This window comes from Quercus lobata, chromosome 6 (genome assembly GCF_001633185.2).
Source record: "Quercus lobata isolate SW786 chromosome 6, ValleyOak3.0 Primary Assembly, whole genome shotgun sequence".
In the NCBI taxonomy this organism is placed as follows: domain Eukaryota; kingdom Viridiplantae; phylum Streptophyta; class Magnoliopsida; order Fagales; family Fagaceae; genus Quercus; species Quercus lobata.
The window spans coordinates 49,521,549-49,542,178 of NC_044909.1; the positions used below are offsets into that span (position 1 = coordinate 49,521,549).

The window sequence follows — 20,630 nt, forward strand, 5'->3', positions numbered from 1 at the left end:
TTATCGACAAATAAACATAAACATAAAAATAAGTAGTTTTTTTACGTTTTTATTTATTTAAATAGAAGCATTGTAAAATATAGAGATTTTAATTTCAAAATATGAATTTAATTTCTACATTAAGTAAAACTGTTCACTGTTATAGGGATAGGATTTTTAACGACCCATGAACGACGTTGGGCTCGCATGCAAAAGGTCCCGACAATATGATTTGTAGAGAGTGGGCTTGAAAGATATGACCTTGGACATAGGTTAACGATTTAGTCGCAGTTCCTACGGGAATTTCTGTATGGACGGGCTTGGCTTCACTAGCTAAACCCTCCATTAGCATGTGTTGTCCCCCCCCCCCTTGCTTTGTTTTCTTCTCCTTTTTATACCGGTGTTCTTTTTCCCTTTTTGCGTCCACGTGTTAATTTTACTTTTTGGGGTGCAGGCCTGTCCAATCGACCCATACCTAAAGTGGTTGGGGGTTGCTGGAAAAGCGCATGGGCATGGGCATGGGTTTGAGTATGGGCTTGTCAGACGCAGAATTCCGTGTTATTGTGTTGGCGGCTTTTTCCCTTGCCCTGCCCCTACACTCAGTTTGCTCCGTCCTTTGGGCATTTAGTGAAGTGCCGAGCAGGAGGTCGTCCTCGGCAGTGGCTCTCCTCGGCTTGGGCCGTGGACCCTAAGATAAATTGGGCCTGGGCATGGCCACAATTTCTTTGGCCCCACAATAGCCCCTCAAAAGCCTGCTGCCCGACTTTTAGTTGGGGAGGAGGGTTTTGATAATGTTGGGCTTACATCATAGCTGGCTCTGATTTTACACTCCATTAATATTTGCATTTTTCCACTTACACGAGGGACGTGCCAAATTAAGAGGCATTCCTTTACCCACTCACGCGGAGTCCTTTGACACCCCTATACTCGAAGTGCGCCTTCACGAGGATCTTCAGATCCTACGGTCACGAATGGCGTTGGAACTTGAGCAAACTATTCCTTGTCTGTAGCATTCCTTGGGACTCTGCGTAAATTAAATATCTCCTCCTTTCCCTTTAAATAAGTAGGACAGGAGGTTATTCCTCTTACATTCAAACCCTTCGGTTTTCTTCACAACTGTAATCCTTCTGCCATAATCGCAGTCTCCATATTTAGTGATTCACATCCTTAGTGTAATATGCCTAAGGCACGTATAGGGGTGAAGGAACTGCACCCGCCACAGAGGTACCGGGTTCCTCCGAGGCTCAAGGTGGTGTGGTCTGGACAAGGTGGACACAGACTCAAGATGATCTTCCATCCTGGTGAGGTGAGGATGGTATTTCTACCTCTTTTAGCCAAAATCCGAAGCAGGTACTGGTCGCGTCAGATTCTTGACATGTCAGAAGTAAGGTTTTCCGCCATCAGCGCCGTCTGCTCTATCGCAGGCGTGGTTATACAGAGGCTCCTCCACTTCCGGCTCTCTACACCTTTTCTTCAAGCGGTGCTAGTCTGAGGTCAGGTTCCCTGCATCTTTTCTTCAACGGTGCAGGCCCCAAGTTGGGCTCTTTGGCTGCCTGAGTTATGGGCATGTAAAAGTGTTAAGGAATGGTTTCCTTAAACAACATCTTGGAACAGCAGCCAACCTCTCCTCTGCACTTCTTCTTCGGCTTTCTCTTCTTTCTCTTGTATTTTTCTTTTCACTTATGTAATTAGCTTTAGTATAAGTTTATTCTAGCTTTTCATTGTACGCTGTACTATTTTTTTGTCTTAATAAAAGATGAATTTATTTCTTTCTAAATACTTTTCCTTTCGGCAGCAATTACTTTGTGAACAAGTACGCGTATGTATGTATTTTCTTTTAGTGATGTTTAAAGCAGGAAATCTTGAAACAGAACCTTACTAATTTGAATTTATCGGCATCATCAAGTACTATCAAGTATAATAACGATAACTCCTAGTAAGTTAAACTCAGGAAACTAGCCGAGATTCGGCTTAATACCCCGTAATGCAGGCGCGGCGATCGTCCGAGAGCGATAAATAATAAATATACCCTCCGAGGGGGGCTGCCGAGTAGTGTGGGGCTTGGACCGTGTTTTGACAACACCTGGCCCTATAACAGTTGCACCAATTCCCTTAGTATCGAGGATCCGAGGGTAGGCTGCAGATTTCAGTCGGTCTAGGAATTAACCCAACTATCAATGGGTAACTCTCATTTGGGGTAAACTCTTAGGGCCATATAACGTCCAGGCTGTGTCTAAACCCTGCAACTCTCCTCTTAAGTAGTTGGTTTCCCCAGAGACTTGAGTCCGAGGACCATACAAGGCCTTGGTTCTGTCCAAAACTTGTACGTTTCCTTCTAAGTAGTTGGTTTCCCCAGAGGCTTGAGTCCGAGGACCATACAAGGCCTTGGTTCTGTCCAAAACTTGTACGTTTCCTTCTAAGTAGTTGGTTTCCCCAGAGGCTTGAGTCCGAGGACCATATAAGGCCTTGGTTCTGTCCAAAACTTGTACGTTTCCTTCTAAGTAGTTGGTTTCCCCAAAGGCTTGAGTCCGAGGACCATACAAGGCCTTGGTTCTGTCCAAAACTTGTACGTTTCCTTCTAAGTAGTTGGTTTCCCCAGAGGCTTGAGTCCGAGGACCATACAAGGCCTTGGTTCTGTCCAAAACTTGTACGTTTCCTTCTAAGTAGTTGGTTTTCCCAGAGGCTTGAGTCCGAGGACCATACAAGGCCTTGGTTCTGTCCAAAACTTGTACGTTTCCTTCTAAGTAGTTGATTTCCCCAAAGGCTTGAGTCTGAGGACCATACAAGGCCTTAGTTCTGTCCAAAACTCGTAGTTTTCTTCTAAGTAGTTGGTTTCCCCAGAGGCTTGAGTTCGAGGACCATACAAGGCCTTGGTTCTGTCCAAAACTTGTACGTTTCCTTCTAAGTAGTTGATTTCCCCAAAGGCTTGAGTCTGAGGACCATACAAGGCCTTAGTTCTGTCAAAAACTCGCAGTTTTCTTCTAAGTAGTTGGTTTCTCCAGAGGCTTGAGTCCGAGGACCATACAAGACCTTGGTTCTGTCCAAAACTTGTACGTTTCCTTCTAAGTAGTTGGTTTTAGGGGAATTAGATCCTCGGACAAGCCCCTAGAACCATCTGCGCGGCTGACGCTATAAAGCATAGCCCCTATTCAAAAGTCATAGCCCCTAATGGAACCTTATGCTAGAACACCATAACCGGCTGGTAGAAATGACAAGAGAACTGTCTCGAACTATCGCCTATGCCAAGACACAAACCTTCCCACAGACGGCGCCAATTGTAGGGACAGGATTTTTAACGACCCATGAACGACGTTGGGCTCGCATGCAAAAGGTCCCGACAATATGATTTGTAGAGAGTGGGCTTGAAAGGTATGACCTTGGGCATAGGTTAACGATTTAGTCGCAGTTCCTACGGGAATTTTTGTATGGACGGGCTTGGCTTCACTAGCTAAACCCTCCATTAGCATGGGTTGTCCCCCCCTTGCTTTGTTTTCTTCTCCTTTTTATACTGGTGTTCCTTTTCCCTTTTTGCGTCCATGTGTTAATTTTACTTTTTGGGGTGCAGGCTTGTCCAGTCGACCCATACCTAAAGTGGTTGGGGGTTGCCGGAAAAGTGCATGAGCATGGGCATGGGTTTGAGTATGGGCTTGTCAGACACAAAATTTCATGTTACTGTGTTGGCGGCTTTTTCCCTTGCCCTGCCCCTACACTCGGTTTGCTCCTTCCTTTGGGCATTTAGTGAAGTGCCGAGCAGGAGGTCGTCCTCGGCAGTGGCTCTCCTCGGCTTGGGCTGTGGACCCTAAGATAAACTGGGCCTGGGCCAGGGCCACAATTTCTTTGGCCCCACAACTATTTTCTCACAAAATTTGTTCACTGTTTTCTGCATAAACTATTTCTAGCATTTTGCATAAAATTATTTTCTGTTCAACATTATTTAAAAAATTGTTCACTCTCTTTTCTGTGTAAATTATTTTTTGTTCACTATTTAAAAATCATTCACTATTTTCTCATAAAACACCTAGTGAAATCATTTTTTCTAAATCTAAATGCCAAATCTAAATGTTTTTTCATGTTTGAATTTCACAATAATCGAATCTATTTTCCTGCATTGATAAAATCTGTTTCTACATTAATAAAATTTGCACTCTACCCATCATGTTTACTGTATATTCGAATCTGCTTACTACATTCATAAAATCTGTTTTTTGCATTAAGTAAAACTGTTCATTATTTTCTCATAAAAATTGTTCACTGTTTTCTGCATAAACTATTTCTAGTATTCTACATAAAATTATTCTCTATTCAGCATTATTTAAAAAATTGTTCACTCTCTTTTCTGCATAAATTATTTTCTGTTCACTATTTAAAAAAATTGCTCCCTGTTTTCTCATAAAACACCTAGTGAAATCTTGTTTTCTAATTTTAAAAGCCAAATCTGAATGCTTTTTCATGTTTAAACTTCAAAATGAACGAATTTGTTTTTCTGCATTGATAAAATCTATTTCTACATTAATAAAATTTGCTCTTTGTACATCATGTTTACTGTATATTCGAATCTGCTTACTGCATTCATAATTTTTTTTTTTGCATTAAGTAAAATTGTTTACTGTTTTCTCATAAAAATTGTTCACTGTTTTTTGCATAAACTATTTCTAGCATTTTGCAAAAAATTATTTTATGTTCATCATTATTTACAAAATTGTTCACTCTTTTTTTTGCGTAAATTATTTTATGTTTACTATTTAAAAAATCGTTCACTGTTTTCTCATAAAACACCTAGTGAAATCGTTTTTTCTAAATTTAAACACCAAATCTGAATGCTTTTTCATGTTTGAATTTCACAATAATCGAATATATTTTTCTGCATTGATAAAATCTGTTTCTACATTAATAAAATTTGCACTCTGCTCATCATGTTTACTGTATATTCGAATCTGCTTACTGCATTCATATAATCTTTTTTTTTGCATTAATTAAAATTGTTCACTGTTTTCTCATAAAAATTGTTCACTATTTTCTACACAAACTATTTCTAGCATTCTGCATAAAATTATTCTCTGTTCAACATTATTTAAAAAATTGTTTACTCTCCTTTCTGCGTAAATTATTTTCTGTTCACTATTTTAAAAAATCGTTCCTTGTTTTCTCATAAAACACCTAGTGAAATCTTGTTTTCTAATTTTAAAAGCCAAATCTGAATTCTATTTCATGTTTAAATTTCAAAATGAACGAATTTGTATTTCTGCATTGATAAAATCTATTTCTACATTAATAAAATTTGCTCTCTGTACATCATATTCACTATATATTCAAATCTGCTTACTGTATTCATAAAATCTATTTTTTGCATTAAGTAAAACTGTTCACTTTTTTCTCATAAAAATTGTTCATTATTTTCTGCATAAACTATTTCTAGCATTTTGCATAAAATTATTTTCTAGCATGTAGAAATTAAATTCATATTTTGAAATTAAAATCTCTATATTTTACAATACTTCTATTTAAATAAATAAATACGTAAAAAAGCTACTTATTTTTATGTTTATGTTTATTTGTTGATAATTCCAAAATATATATATATATATATATATATATATATATTTACAAGGTACTCGAGCTTGGTGAGCTCAAGTACCTTAGAAAAAAAAAAAAAAAAAAAAAAACAGCATTTTACTATAAAATGGTACTCAAGCCTAGTATACTCAAGTATTGTGTTGCATGGTACTCAAGTTTACCATGCTCAAGTACCACATAATTTTTTTTAATTGCCCAATTTCTACCTCAACAGTGCCACGATGACAAAACTTCTAGGAACTTGAGTTTAAGAAACTCGAGTACCATAAAAAGTGGTATTTCTCTATATAGTTTCGAAACAGTGTTTTTTTACAAAAATTTTCAGAAATTGGTGGTATTTGGCCATTTTGGCCGCCCTAACAATATAAATCTCATTTTTCATTTCCTTTCCTTTTCCTTCTCTTCCCTCATCTTTTCTCTTTCCAAACGCATTGTTAGATATTATGGTCTTTGTAAGTAATACCTTCTTACTTCTTATTTAATTATATTGTATAAAAAAGCTAAAAGGATGCTAAATTCCATTAATTTTTATGAGAAATTTGTCAGATGGATGATGAAATAGTGTGCTTAATTGATATAAAGAAATATCATCATCATCAATCTTTCTCTTAGAAAATTATCTTATAGGACATGTTTAAGTAGTATCTCTCTTATAATATGTGGGTCCCACAAGTGTATTGAGTCCACCATTTGTGAGAGAGATGTTGCAATTATTTATACATTCTCCTCCTCTACCCCCTCCCAATAAAGGAAAAAAAGAGAGAGTCTAGAATGGCTATTATTCATTTATTTTATATAATGGTTGTTAATTCAATTGTTTATGTTTGTGACCTCAAATATTAGCTCGATACCATCACAAACTTTTTTGCAATGCCTACATAACAAGAGTGTTAAAAAATAAAGGGTTTGGGTTAATAAGTGTTTTTAGGATATTTGTTAATTAACAATTTGATGAACTTTTTTATACCACTTTCTTGAGAAATATAAAAAGCTGTTAAAAATCTATTTCTTTTATAAAAATGTTTTTAAAAATAGTTTATAAACCAATGCTCTTAAAGCATTTGTTAACTTTTTTCAAATAGAAAACTTAAGGGTAATGTGGAAAAATAATAATTAAATTACTATTTAATCCTTCAAGTATTGGGTAAAGTTCAATTTAGTTATTCAACTATTAATTGTTTCAATTTAATCCCCTAACTTTCAAAATCAAGTTAATGTCTTCCTTAACTAATTTGGCAAATAGGGCTTGTGCTGAAAGGTTATTATGAAAAGTGTAAAAAACCTAAAATCAAGCAAATTTCATCTATTAAATTTGTTAAAATTTAAGTAGAGATAAGACCCAGTAATGAAATTGACTAAATTTTAAAAATTAATGGACTAAATTGATACCATTAATAATTGATAAACGTGGCAAAACGGGCATGTCGGGTCGGGTTGTAGTCGGGTCAATTGGGTTTGCAAGTCACTCGAGTTGCAGGTCGAGTCGGGTTGTAGGTCTGGTCGAGTTGACTTGTATTTTTCAAACAATTTTTTTTTTTGAACTAGATGCATTCTATCAATTGTTTATGAGTTTCTTAATTGTGATTAGATTCTCACTGGTGATACTGTTACCACTTACCAATTACCACTAAACACTTGATACCCAAATTTGGTACAACTTTTGTTCCAATTTTTTAGAAGCTAATCTTGATATAATCTTTGATCTGTTTAAAGTAGGAAGAAAAAAATAAATGTGACAAGTAAATAATAACAAACTATAATGGAGTACATAACATATTAAGTAAATAAGAATAAGTAAATATTTTATAAGAATTAAACCTGTACGACACCGAGGTACCCAGACCCAATTGGGCCCTGGGTTCAGGCCCAGTAGCACGGCCCCATTTTTCAAATCTCTACTTTATACTACCTTCATAAACTGCAAGTTTAAATCTTGTCCCCTAATCGGTGCTCGGCATAAATTTCCCGAACAACTAAGAAAGTCTAAAATCTAGACGTACCATAGGGTGCTTGGCAATTCCCAGGTAGCATCACTACCGGGTATATTAGCTTGAGTTGGAACCAAGTTCCAAAGTCATAATCTCAGCATTTCACTCTCACCTAAACACCCACTTACAACAGATAATATTGGACCTTTAATTGCACTAACAATGACAGTAATCATGACCTCCCCACTAACTTAGAGCTATAAATAGAAGAAGTTGGGGAAGAAAAAGGGGAAAAACAAGGGTGAAGGAAGAGAGAGAGAGAGAGAACATTACTTTGAGTTTTTGTACTGCAAATGATCCAAAGTAGGAAATCCTAAAACCCACTTCATAAATAAGTTGTGAGTTCAAGTGAAGTTAAGCCCAATAATTTCATTTCCGGCACGCACAACACCTCAATCTTAATTTACTAAATGTTAGTAGACGTGACAAAACAGGCAGGTTTATTCAATCTGACCTGTTTTGCCATGTTTAAATTAAGTGAATGATCTAGGGTCTGTTTGGATTGAACTTATTTTTGCTGAAACAAAAAACTGAAACTGAAAACACTGTAGCAAAATATTTTTTAAATATGTGAATAGTGTCGTGGGACCTATTTTTAATAAAAAAGTTACTGAAAAGTGAAATTTGTGGGTCCATAAACAGTGCACGGATCACTGTTCACGGTGGGAAGTCAACATTTGCGGTTACTGTTCATGCAACAGTGCATGAACAGTAGCCGCATCACTCTGAAACGCATGAAAACCAAAAAAAAAAAAAAAAGAAAGAAGAATGCGTTTACTGTAACGTGAATCCCATGCCCAAAACGCAAACGCTGAACGCAGGAAAACATCCAAACCAAACAGGCACCTAATTGGACTTTCTAATAGTTAAAGGACCAAACTAGTAGCTGCCCTCTCCCCCACCTCCCCTAGTAAAGAAAAGAAAAGTAAAACAACTCCTTAAGTACACAAGTTGACTGACAATTTGACAAGACGCATGTTTTTGCCTAGCCTTATTTTGTTGACTTTAAACAAATAAAGCTAGTAAAAGCAATACCAATACATAAGCTTGACCGAGACATTTATTATATATGTGGCGTTTACGCCTTAAAGAAATTTACACATTACTATTTCCTTTTTTGTTTTTTGTTTTAATTAATACAAAGTAGGGATGGAGAATTCGAACTTAAATTCCCTTTATACAAGAATTGGGTAATGTCACTGTGCGAAGAGACTATTGATAACCATTAGTAAAACTAGTCGCTAATCCGTGCGATGCACGGGAAAATTATTAGAAAATAATAAAGTATGCATATATTAAAAGACAATTTAAGTTCATGTGTGCTTGCAAGAGATACATACCTAAATAGTTCTTGCGGTAGAAATAAAAACTTTATCTTTGAGATAAAGAACTGATGTAAACAAACTAACCTTACATTAAACAAATTAAAAAAAAAAAAACATAAAATTGATGTCATGGGAAATTCAGCCACATAGTAGTAATATATAAATCTCTTAAAACCTAAACCTAAACCTAAACGTAAGGACTAAATATTTATGCGCCTTCTCTTGCTTTCTTGATGTATTTGGTTAAAAACATAAAACTGATGTCACGGGAAATTTAGCCACATAGTAGTAATATATAAATCTCTTAAAATCTAAACCTAAACCTAAACCTAAACGTAAGGACTAAATATATAAACAAACTAATCTTACAAAAGCTGAACTTTATAAACTAAAATCTATATCATGAGTTGTAGATCTTGAATGTTATACCGTGCGTTTAGGGCTTCCTACATCTGGAGAGAGAGAGAGAGTTTGCAGAAATCAAAGAAAATCTCTCTATACCTTAAGAAACACAATATAATAAAATCAAAGAGATAAAATTTTCAGAGGACAAAATATTATAGATAATTTAAAAGAATTTTGGTTTAATTCTTGAACACCACAACTCCATAAAATTCATACTAATAATAATATTTTATGATAGCGCAGTTAGAATTTTGGTTTAATTCTTGAACACTGAATTAGAAATTGATTATATGAGTATTCAATGGTGAACAAAGTACTATGCATTAATTAATATATAAACAAAACTAACCTTACAAAAGTTGAACTTTATAAGCTAAAATTTATACCGTACATTGTAGATCTTGAATGCTTTAGGGTTTCCTACGTCTGGAGAGAGAGAGAGTTTGCAGAAACCGTGACTTTATATTTTTTAACTTGAGAGAGGGGTAAGGTTGTTAGGGTTTTGAGGAGTTATAAATTTTATTTATTTATTTATTTTTTAAATATTGTGCTGACGTGGAAAATTGTGGTGCCAGCAAAGGTTTCGGTTTTATATATATATATATATATATATAGATAATATTAGAGATATAAATTATTTTTCAAAAAAATTTACAAACTATTAATGTGGTGAGTGATTATTGATAAATGAAAAAGTGATATTAATGGTGAGTTTATATGAAAACTAATAAAATATTGGCTACATCAACATTTTGTAAAAATATTGTAAAATAGTTTGTGTACGTAGCATTGCTCATAAAAAAAAAAGTTTTAATTTTGAAATATACCATTACCTTTTTCTTTTTTTTTTAAAGAAGAAAAACATACCATGACTTGATAGTTTTTTTTTTTTTTGAGAGTCACCATAACTTGATAGTTGGTTATCCATTAATGGGAGTTTTGTTTTTCGATTACATGCAATTTCGTGAAAATTTCATAATGGCAAAACACTCTGATACTTTTTTGTCTGATGAATGGTCATTATTATTATTATTTTTTTTTTTTGAGAAACATGAATGGTCATTATTAGAATTTAAAAACATCAAATTTTTTTTATTAAAAGTGACATTTTTTTTTTTTACTGAACTCACCACCCAAGGTCCCAAACCCTTCAACGGGCCTTGCACCCTCAATAGCGGCTTTACGTATAATTTAGGGTGTTCATATTTGACTTGCAAAAAATTTTAATTAACATTAATTATTGTCTTTTATACAAGGTAACAAATCCCAACCATTAAATAATCTTTAAAAAGTGTAACGAAGAGGATTTAGATCGTGATTAGATATACCAGGGTGAGAAATTCCACAATAGCTTTGCCAAATTGATTCTAATAATACGTTTCATTTGTTTGAAGTAAATTTTTTTCCTTATAGTGTTTTCCTATTTTCAAGTTTGTTTACACGTAATATGTGGTCATAAAGTATTTTTCCGTTAATGGTAAGATATTTTATAAAAAGTTGTAAAATGTTTTATTTTTAAAAATTTGGTAAAATATTTTACCAAAACACATAGTAACCCTCCCTCTATTTGATGGTTAGGTCGCTAGTCTAGTGCGCTGGGTAACCGTCGATAACATGTGCTAGCAATTAGGTTGTCGAAATTCGAAAATGTTTTATATGTAAAGTATTTAAATATTTTAAAATATTTTACTTTGAAATAAACCAATCAAAGTGTCACATTAGTGTGCTTGTATAATAAAAAAAAGTATCACATTTTAGCTAATTAAGAGTATGTTTGGTGATTCTCAAAAAAAATAAGTCCAAAATTTACTCACATTAGTCTATACAAAATTGTGTAAAAATATATAGTTGTTATAATAACTGTGTAATTTTATATTGACACTATTTATTTTTCTTTTAGATTTTTTTTATTTTTTTTTACCTATCCTAACCATAAAGTAAGAGAACAGATGATGATGATTATAGTAATTGAAAAAAATTAAAATAACTAAGAAAATTTTAGATAATCTGATATGAACATGAAGCTGATATGAATTGTCCAAAAAAAGAGAAAAAAATAAAGGGGCCGTTTGGTATGGTTATTTGAGCAATACTTTTCAGTTCTTAAACATTACACTTATTTTTACATTTGTTTTTACTCACACGTATTTCTAAAAAATACAAATAATGTTATTAGAACAACGTTACCAAACAGTCCAAAAAAATCCAAAGTATCGTGCTCTTCTAGCTTACCATATATATATATATATATATATGAATTTTATTAACATGTGCTCTAAGGGTATACATTAACTGGACCCTATATATATAAGGAAAATCCTAACGAGTGTCCTTAGGATACTAATTAAGAGTCCAGTTAAAGAAATTTTTTATTAACAAATAATAATTAATATAAAAATGATGTCATAAAATGAAGGGTTAACGAGTGCCTTAGCATGGTCTTATATATAAGAGAAATGATATGTCTATAATATTTTTACAACAATTTTACAAAAAATCTTAAGTGGCAGGTTGTTACTAGTTGTTATTGTTGGGACAAAAAAGTAATCTTAGCGTTAATTTGAAATTTGAACCAATAACAATTAACCACCTATAATTTATTGTAAAAATATTGTAGAAATGTTGTAAACGTAGCATCTCTCTATATATAATCAGAGATGGATATAAAGTAACACAGATAGTACTAAAAAGTAAAAAAGCAGATCTTGACTTGCGTAGATTCGATTCTCAAAAAAAAAGAGACTTGCGTAGATTCGATTTGCCAGAGCAACACGCCCTAAACCCTAGTCGGTAATTAAAATAAAGAAAAAAGGAATCGGAATCTTTTGAAAGACTGAGTCAGAATCAACGGCTGTGATCATATATAATACCACAAAATCCCACTGGATTCCCCACCTAAACCAAGCCTCCACTCTCAATTCTCTCCTCCTTTTTCTGTCACACAAACACACACAGTCCTGCACAGAGAGACAGAGAGACAGAGAGAAGCCGCCAGCCCAGCCATGTGTGGAATTCTCGCCGTCTTCGGTTGCATTGACAACTCTCAAGCCAAGCGCTCTCGCATCATCGAATTGTCTCGCAGGTTTTCAATTTCTTTTGATATGAAATGGTCATGAATCATGGTTTTGAAATTTTTGATGTTTGGTTCTATTAAGAATACATTTTATACGATTACATTTTTCTCAACCAAATTCAGCCATTTCTATCATTTCAAGCTTGATACAAACATGCATGCATACATACATATAAAAGCGTTTCCTAATTCTAAAATGATCATTTTTATTTATGTACAGCTTTTTATAACCTCGCTTATATAAAAAGCAATCGACAAAAAGTTAAATAAGCTGACGCGAAACAGATACGCTAATTTTGTTTTACTTTGCCTAACCAAAAATGCGAAATTAATTTCAATTTTGGTCATTGTTATTTTATTCTTTTTGTGGGGGATTTGGGATTCCAAGTACATGTTGGCTTTGCTTTTTTGTTTATATAGAGACAATGAAATGCCTAATACTAACAGCAATCATTTCTGTTTTCGATTTATTTGGAAGTGTAGATTGCGCCATAGAGGTCCTGATTGGAGTGGCTTGCATTGTCATGGAAACTGTTATCTTGCTCATCAACGATTAGCTATTGTAGACCCTACTTCCGGCGATCAGCCACTATACAACGAAGACAAGACCGTTGTTGTCACGGTATTTTCTATATCTATTGTGTTTTTTTTGTTCAATAAATCTAGTGACACTAGAATTTTTATCAAGTGTTAGGCAATCAAGGTGGCATGTTGTGATGGGTGCATAATAAAAGTGCGGTCAGTGATGCGCCCATGTGAAAGTAACCAATCACAACTTGCCACCTTAAGAAAGATGTGAAAAAAATCGTGTCTTGATCATTGCTCTTGTTTTTTCCCCCCTCACATATTTACTAGGCATTGAGGATAATTGATAACAAGTTCATAGACACAGCATACACAACAAGATTGATAATTTCAAAGGCCTTCAAGGAACATCATATGTCTAGTTTTGTCTAATAAAACTATAAAAGTTTTTTATTTTTATCTTTTTTATTTCTAGTTTTAAAGCTATTGGAAAACTATAAAGCCCCTTAAAAAAATTTATAGAGAAAATTTTGAATGTACATGTTGATTTTGGTAGACTTTGGATGAACTTTAAGATGGTAGAACCTGGATAATGTAGAAATGTAAACTTACAATATTGTATTTGGATAAAAGTGATTTGTGCGTTCATTGTATCGTTCATGGTTCTTATCAATAATATTTAGTTTTAAGCTTTTATTCTCTTTAACAATGCCATTTGGTAACCCCAAAGGGTAGCACAATTGATTTGGGACCATGCCTCATGGGGTGGAGGTTGCTAGTTCGAATCTCCCATTCCCTCTCCCCTCGGGCCAAAACTCACTTATAAAAATACAATACAATTGCATTTAGTGTTTCATACTGAATTGGTAGGAACCTTTTCTTACTATATGTCGCACCTTGCACATATCCCATGTGCTGGGTGGTGTCTCTGTTTTAGTCAATGAAATTTTACCTATCTATGTAATAAAAAAAAATTATAACTATACAGACAAAGCTTCATGGTCCTCATCTTAGAATTTTGGAACTCTGTCCTTAGGTTAATGGTGAGATATATAACCACAAACAATTGAGAGAGAAGCTGAAGTCTCATCAGTTCCGAACTGGAAGCGACTGTGAAGTGATTGCCCATCTTGTAAGTAATTGAAAACCTATTTAGATTTTGTGCTCATACTTCTTATTATAAGCAATTGAGAACTTAGCTACTTTTCTTTCCAGTATGAAGAGTATGGAGAAGATTTTGTGGACATGTTGGATGGCATGTTCTCCTTTGTTCTTCTTGACACCCGGGACAACAGTTTTATTGCAGCTCGTGACGCTATTGGTATTACCCCACTATATATCGGTTGGGGTCTTGATGGTATGTAACTTCATTTTGGTATGAGGAATTTCTTTCTCTTAAGATCTAGGTGGATATATATATATATATATATATTTTGAATGCCGTAGGGAAGTTTCTAAAGAAGAGCCCTTGGGACTCGTCTATAGATAGTAAATCTACAAGCAACTGACCCTACCCGCTAGAATCAATTGCGGAGTAATCTAGGGGCATTTATTCCTAACGGGCTAGATCTAAGTGGAATATTAAAAGTTGTTGGCTATCGTATATTGGTCTCCTTTCCTATCTAATAGAGCTGGTATGAGGGATGTCCCAAGCATTATTTAATCTTGCTTGGCTCCCAATATTTAGGTTCCTGTAGATTCTGTCTTAATTTATAATTTTCATTGTTGATACATTAATACTTTTACGCTTATAAAAACCATTCTGGTGCTAGACATTGTTTACATGGTAATACTGATATCTCGTCTTGTGGTCAATGTTGCTCATATAAGAGCACTAGTATGTTTATTCCTGTTTCATTTATATGCCTTTGTGGTTTACTTGTTTTAGTGAAGCCTAATAGATTTGAGAAGATAAACTACTTTGTTAACGTCAACAAGGGATGGCAAGGAGTTTTTTTTTTTTGTTTTATTATCTTTCTACTTTGACATTCGTTCCTGTTCTTGATTAATTATGTTTTATTTATTATTATATATTTCTTAAGTTTAAAAAATACTAGTTGTAATCTTTGTTGACTTTAATCATTTCTAATAAGTGGGGTATGTTGACATATAAGATGGGCTTGATCATGGGAAAAACTACAATGCTTCTAAGTTCCCATTTCCTCAGCTTTAGTGAGATCTTAAATTAGTGGTAATTTAAAGTCTACCCAGTTTGGCTCAGTTGATACTTTAACTTTTGTTTTGTACTTCATCTAGAGCTTGCCATTTAATTTGAATTTTTTTTTTTCAAAATCTTAGTGAGGACCACATACTTTAATTAATGGTTGATCATATTTTGTAGGATCGGTATGGTTTGCTTCAGAAATGAAGGCTCTGAGTGATGATTGTGAAAGATTCATGTCTTTTCTCCCTGGGCATCTATATTCCAGCAAACAGGGTATACATCTACAAAGCTAGTGAAGAGCAAAGTTCTCTTTTGATTAAATATAGTATTGGTTATGCATTCTCAAAGTTGATGGACTAATTTTTGTTCTGGGTTGGTCTAAATTCTGAAATCTGTTTTGGATTTGAAGCTCCAATTCATGTTAATGAGGATTATTTTATTAATGCCTTTTATGGAATGTTCTTGAAGTTTTTTAAGAAAAATTTATAATCATATTGTTAATGGTCAAAGTTGGTTATGTTTTTTTATAACAAAAAAAGATTGTGTCTGAAATTTATTTTACAATTTTTTTTTTTTTTTTTTGGTTGTGGGGGAACTCAAGACATTATGATTAATTTTAGAAATTTTAAACTTTGTACTTAGATGTGTTAGGTGTTTTATGAACTGTTTATTTTATAATCTGTAACATGTTGACAGGAGCACTTAGAAGATGGTATAACCCACCATGGTTTTCAGAGCAGATACCCTCAACTCCATATGATCCCATACTTCTACGTGAGACCTTTAAGAAGGCATGCTCTGAACTTGTGCTTGTTTAAATTCTAGTGCTATTATTTTTGTTCTTAACTTGTAGGGCAATTAGTTTATCCTCTTTGAATTTGTGAAATATACTAGTTTAGTTGATCTTATTTTCTTGGTCATCTTGGATGTTACTGATTTTCTATATTAATTGCTTCCTGTGTGCTATTCATACTAAATGAATACTTAGTGTTTTTAACTTCATCCATCTTGTTTTTTGGTATCAAATTCATTTAGGCTGTGGTAAAGAGACTTATGACAGATGTACCATTTGGTGTACTTTTGTCCGGAGGACTGGACTCCTCTCTTGTTGCTGCAGTGGCTAGCCGCCATATGGTAGAACTAGAAGCTGCTTGTCAGTGGGGATCACAGTTGCACACCTTTTGCGTTGGTTTGAAGGTAATAGTACTTGGTTATTATTTTTAGTCCTTCCTCTTTTATCTTTTTATTCTTTTGTGTCTAGGACGGGCTTTAATGACATGCTTGGATATTGGCTGGCTTATGTCCAATGGCTTTTAAAACAGCTGTCTGAGTGCTTCTAGTGGTATCTATAGATTATTATAGTCACTGACTTTGATCTGCTGTGTGACCTCTGTATAGGGTGTTAAAAAGTTGATGCAGAATAGTGTGAAATTGACCTGGTTATTGACGTCTTAATTGTTTATCTTACATGTGCAAAATTTGGTGTTACTGAGACAAGAATTTGCTAGTTTATGTGTCTCTTGATTGTTATCCTGAAATTAATTTTTTATTAGATTTATGGTTATGGATTATCTTTTTATATGTTTATGTGCTCCTTTTCCATTTTCTAATATTCAGGGTTCTCCTGATCTGAAAGCTGCCAGAGAGGTAGCAGATTATCTTGGAACTCGCCATCATGAGTTTCACTTCACCGTTCAGGTAATTACTTATGGTTTCCCTCCTTTTTTTCCCCACAAGGGGGGCAAAAGGCTCAGATTTGTTTAGTTCAAGTATATGAGAAATGTTTCTTCTCTTTGGCATTTCAGGAAGGCATAGATGCACTTGAGGAAGTCATTTACCATATTGAAACATATGATGTTACGACTATCAGAGCTAGCACACCAATGTTTCTCATGTCTCGAAAAATTAAATCTTTGGGAGTGAAAATGGTTCTTTCTGGGGAAGGTTCAGACGAAATCTTTGGGGGTTACTTGTACTTCCACAAGGCGCCTAACAAGGAGGAGTTTCACCAAGAAACATGTCAAAAGGTATCCACACAGTGCCTTTTTCAGTTTTTTGTGGTAGATCATTGTGTGCATGTAAAATTGGTGGATTCTGTTATACTACCATGTTATTATTTGACATTTTGTGATACTGCAACAGATTAAATCTCTTCATCTGTATGACTGCCTGAGGGCCAATAAATCAACTTCAGCTTGGGGTCTTGAAGCTCGTGTACCCTTTTTAGATAAAGAATTCATCAACGTTGCTATGAGCATTGATCCTGAGTGGAAATTGGTATCACACTTGTTGACTCTGGTTGTACATTTTGTTTTCACAGTTTTAACCTGCAGAGCAGTTCAGATATAATATGTGATCAGAATGCAATAACCGTTACTGGCTACCTACCTATAAAAAAATTTAAGGAATTTATGGTTGTTATTTTTTAGAAAACTATCTATTAGCTGGTGTTTGCCATTGGCATTTATATCTTACACACCTTAGTGCATATCAACACATATTAAAATTTTGATTTTTCTTGGTTGCTTTCTGTGCTTCTGTTTCTAATTCTTACGGCCCATGATGATTGAATATGCATCTCGAGTTCCATTTCTTACTATTCTGGATTTTCTTTACTCTTAGGGGTAGGAAGTATCCTAGTATATGGTGCTTATTTCAGTATAGGCGCCTCAAGAATTGAAATAGGGTAGGGGAGATCGTTAAGAAATCTCTAAATTATTTTTATATCCATTTAAAGATTATGATGTCAAATGAAACACCATTCTGAAACTAATTGTCCATTTATGATGGCAATTGCTCTGAAATCTGTATATGTAAACACCCCCCCCCCCCTCTTTTGTTTTGAATGTACCTATTAGTTACTTCCATGTATTTGCAATGACAGATCAGGCCTGATCTTGGAAGAATTGAAAAGTGGATCCTACGCAATGCATTCGATGACGAACATAATCCATATTTGCCAAAGGTTGGGGTTATTGCGCTTTTGCTACATTCCCATCCATCATTCTGCCCAAACTTCTTACATGTTTTGTTTTTTTATTTTTTCCCTACATCTTCTTATATTTGACTTGAATATGTAATATTTGTGCAATAATTGTTGGAATTCTTTGTTTTTTGGTTATAGCACATATTATACAGGCAGAAGGAACAGTTTAGTGATGGTGTTGGGTACAGTTGGATTGACGGCTTGAAGGATCATGCAAACAAACAAGTATGCATAGTTTGAATTTGTGGGATTGGTGATATGAGTTATATTGCTTAATCAGTTGTGTTGCCATATACCATTTGGAACCAGAGCTGTAGTTAACTTTTTTTGACTTTCCAGATCATGAAATATAAGTGATACTTCTTCCTTGGCTGCATATGATTATTTCTCATTTTTCTGTTCATTACTGGCCAGGTAACAGATGCAATGTTGACGAACGCAAGCTTTATTTACCCTGAAAATACTCCTGCCACAAAGGAAGCATACTACTATAGGTCTATATTTGAGAAGTTCTATCCTAAGGTTGGTCTTTGCATGTTTCCAATGAGAGTTAGAGTGGTGTATATTTGCTTGTTTTTGTTTATCATTATCTTTAATCTACCATCTGTGGTGTTAGATTTTCTTCCATTCTCATCTTGAAGGTGCAATGTTGAAGTCACAGTTCTAAATTTCTAAATTTTCTCCTTTTCTTTTCCCACACCTTATTTTCAATTAAATGGAAGATCAATATCTACTGGAATGTTGCCTGCTGTGCCTGCTGACTATTGTATACATTATCTTTAAAATTTTATTACAAATACTTATTTTCAATTTGCCGTTTCTGAACAGAATGCTGCAAGGTCAACAGTTCCTGGAGGTCCTAGTGTAGCATGCAGTACAGCAAAAGCTGTGGAATGGGACGCTGCGTGGTCAAAAAATCCTGACCCGTCTGGTCGTGCTGCCCTTGGTGTTCATGCAGCTGCATATGAGGAAGAAGTGGATGCCAAGGACGCCAATCTGATAAATGGCTCCCCTCAAAAGCTACCAGAGATTGTAGAGAAAGCTACAACGGTTGTTTGATTGAGGACTCCCACACTTTTTTATTTGTCACATCACTTGAAATTTGTTCTTGACGGGTAGGTATCTGGTTTCTTGGTTACACTTTGATTCATTTAAATATGCACCAAATCTTTTTTTTTTTGGGGGGCAAGGAAATTGGGTTATTGACTTATTGTACAGTCCATGTATCATGGAAAGCATTTTGCATGAGATTGTGTATTGTTTTTGGTGATAATTTGATAGTTACAACGGGTGAGGGGTGATTTGAATCTTGAATGTCTCTGTTAAAAACACTAGAAGGTGCGTAACTAGTTGAGCTACAAGGCTCTTGGTGAGATTATGTAGTTAATAACACCCTTTTCTGGTATTGTGACAGATCCTGATACAAAAGGCTTGTGGCTGTGAAGTTCCTGTCATTTACATCAATTCGGCTCTCTCACAACTGTTTTGTAATCAATTTCTGCATTGTTGGTTGCTAGGCTATTAGAGTTCTGTACTTGTCTTTTCCCAGGTTTCTTGTGTAGACTTAGATTACTCTATCTTAACAATTTTAAGCTTGGCAATGTCATGTGGTTGTGAATGGATGTTTAATTTGTTGTATCTTTTTTCCCCCCGTATTTGAGAAACCTTGGTCCAAAAGACGAATAGTCATTTCAAACAAATGTATTTTGCTAATAAGCTCTAATTCAAACGATACTTCACCTGTAGAAAATACAAAAAAAAAATTGACAAATGGGTTGATTTTTCCATGGTGTTCCATTCAAAGTTCCTGCAAAGTTGGTTTTCTGGTGGAACACTAGAATTCCTGTTTCTTTCAAATTGTGGTTGACATTCACTTCTTCAAGGAATGCACATTGTCTAATTTCAACATAAGGTTTAAGAAGGGTTAGGGGTTTAAGTATGGGTGGAATTCATAGTTTTTTCATTGAATTTAAGCCTTTTCAATTGGTGGTTGAGGAAGGTGGAAAATTTTTCTCCTTACGTATTTTTGAACAGGGCAAACACTTCCATGAAGTCAGTATTCGTGGGCAAGAATGCAACATTATGGTTGATGAAGAATATAGAATACACGGTGGTCAGAATCAATCCCAAACAGTTTTTTACACTTAGGGAAGGAGATACTGCGTACACTTTATAGTGAGGATCAAATTCCTTTGGTCAATTCCTTTTAGTGTTTGAACTCAAAGTTGGCAGGCGTAGAAGATCTGTCATAATTCCTGGAGGCAAAGCACAAAATGGTCGGAAGGTCTTTGGGCTTGACCAATATGTTTTAGGTGGTTCAGGCCAGGCCAAATTTGTGTCCCTGCCACAGAGGAGAATGTTGGGGCTTCATCCCTTTCGGTCTTTTGTTGAGATCTTGAAGGGTCAGGTGCAGCCAAGGGATGTGACTCAGTCACAACATATTACAACCAAGGATAAGGATAAAAATATGATTCAAGGGGAGTCTGTGGAGAGACAGAATCAGTCAAGGGGGTTGTTGGTGATGAATTCGAGATTTACAGGTGCTAAAGTGGGGGATTTTCCGGTGGGCAAGCCTGATACGATGGTGGTGGGAGGAGGGGATAGGAGGGAA

General features: G+C 34.8%; 1 protein-coding gene across 1 annotated transcript; it reads left to right on the forward strand.

Moving 5' to 3' along the window:
* Nucleotides 1-12,044: 12,044 nt before the first annotated feature.
* Nucleotides 12,045-19,748, forward strand: LOC115995151 (asparagine synthetase [glutamine-hydrolyzing] 3). The gene is made up of 15 exons (XM_031119602.1): nt 12,045-12,353; nt 12,828-12,966; nt 13,906-14,001; nt 14,085-14,226; nt 15,211-15,306; nt 15,730-15,824; nt 16,069-16,230; nt 16,651-16,731; nt 16,839-17,060; nt 17,176-17,310; nt 17,918-17,998; nt 18,158-18,244; nt 18,434-18,541; nt 18,848-19,134; nt 19,434-19,748. The coding sequence occupies exons 1-14, from the start codon at nt 12,274-12,276 to the stop codon at nt 19,076-19,078; spliced, it is 1,755 nt and encodes a 584-aa protein (XP_030975462.1). The 5' UTR covers nt 12,045-12,273; the 3' UTR covers nt 19,079-19,134; nt 19,434-19,748.
* The last annotated feature ends 882 nt before the right edge of the window (nt 19,749-20,630 follow it).

What these genes read in the sequence shown, in the direction of transcription:
- LOC115995151 (XM_031119602.1), top strand. Translation starts at nt 12,274, where the DNA reads ATGTGTGGAATTCTCGCCGTCTTCGGTTGCATTGACAACTCTCAAGCC. An exon ending in CCTTTTGCGTTGGTTTGAAG is followed by an intron (nt 16,231 to 16,650) that starts GTAATAGTACTT and finishes TCTAATATTCAG; the next exon opens with GGTTCTCCTGATCTGAAAGC. An exon ending in AGTTTCACTTCACCGTTCAG is followed by an intron (nt 16,732 to 16,838) that starts GTAATTACTTAT and finishes TTGGCATTTCAG; the next exon opens with GAAGGCATAGATGCACTTGA.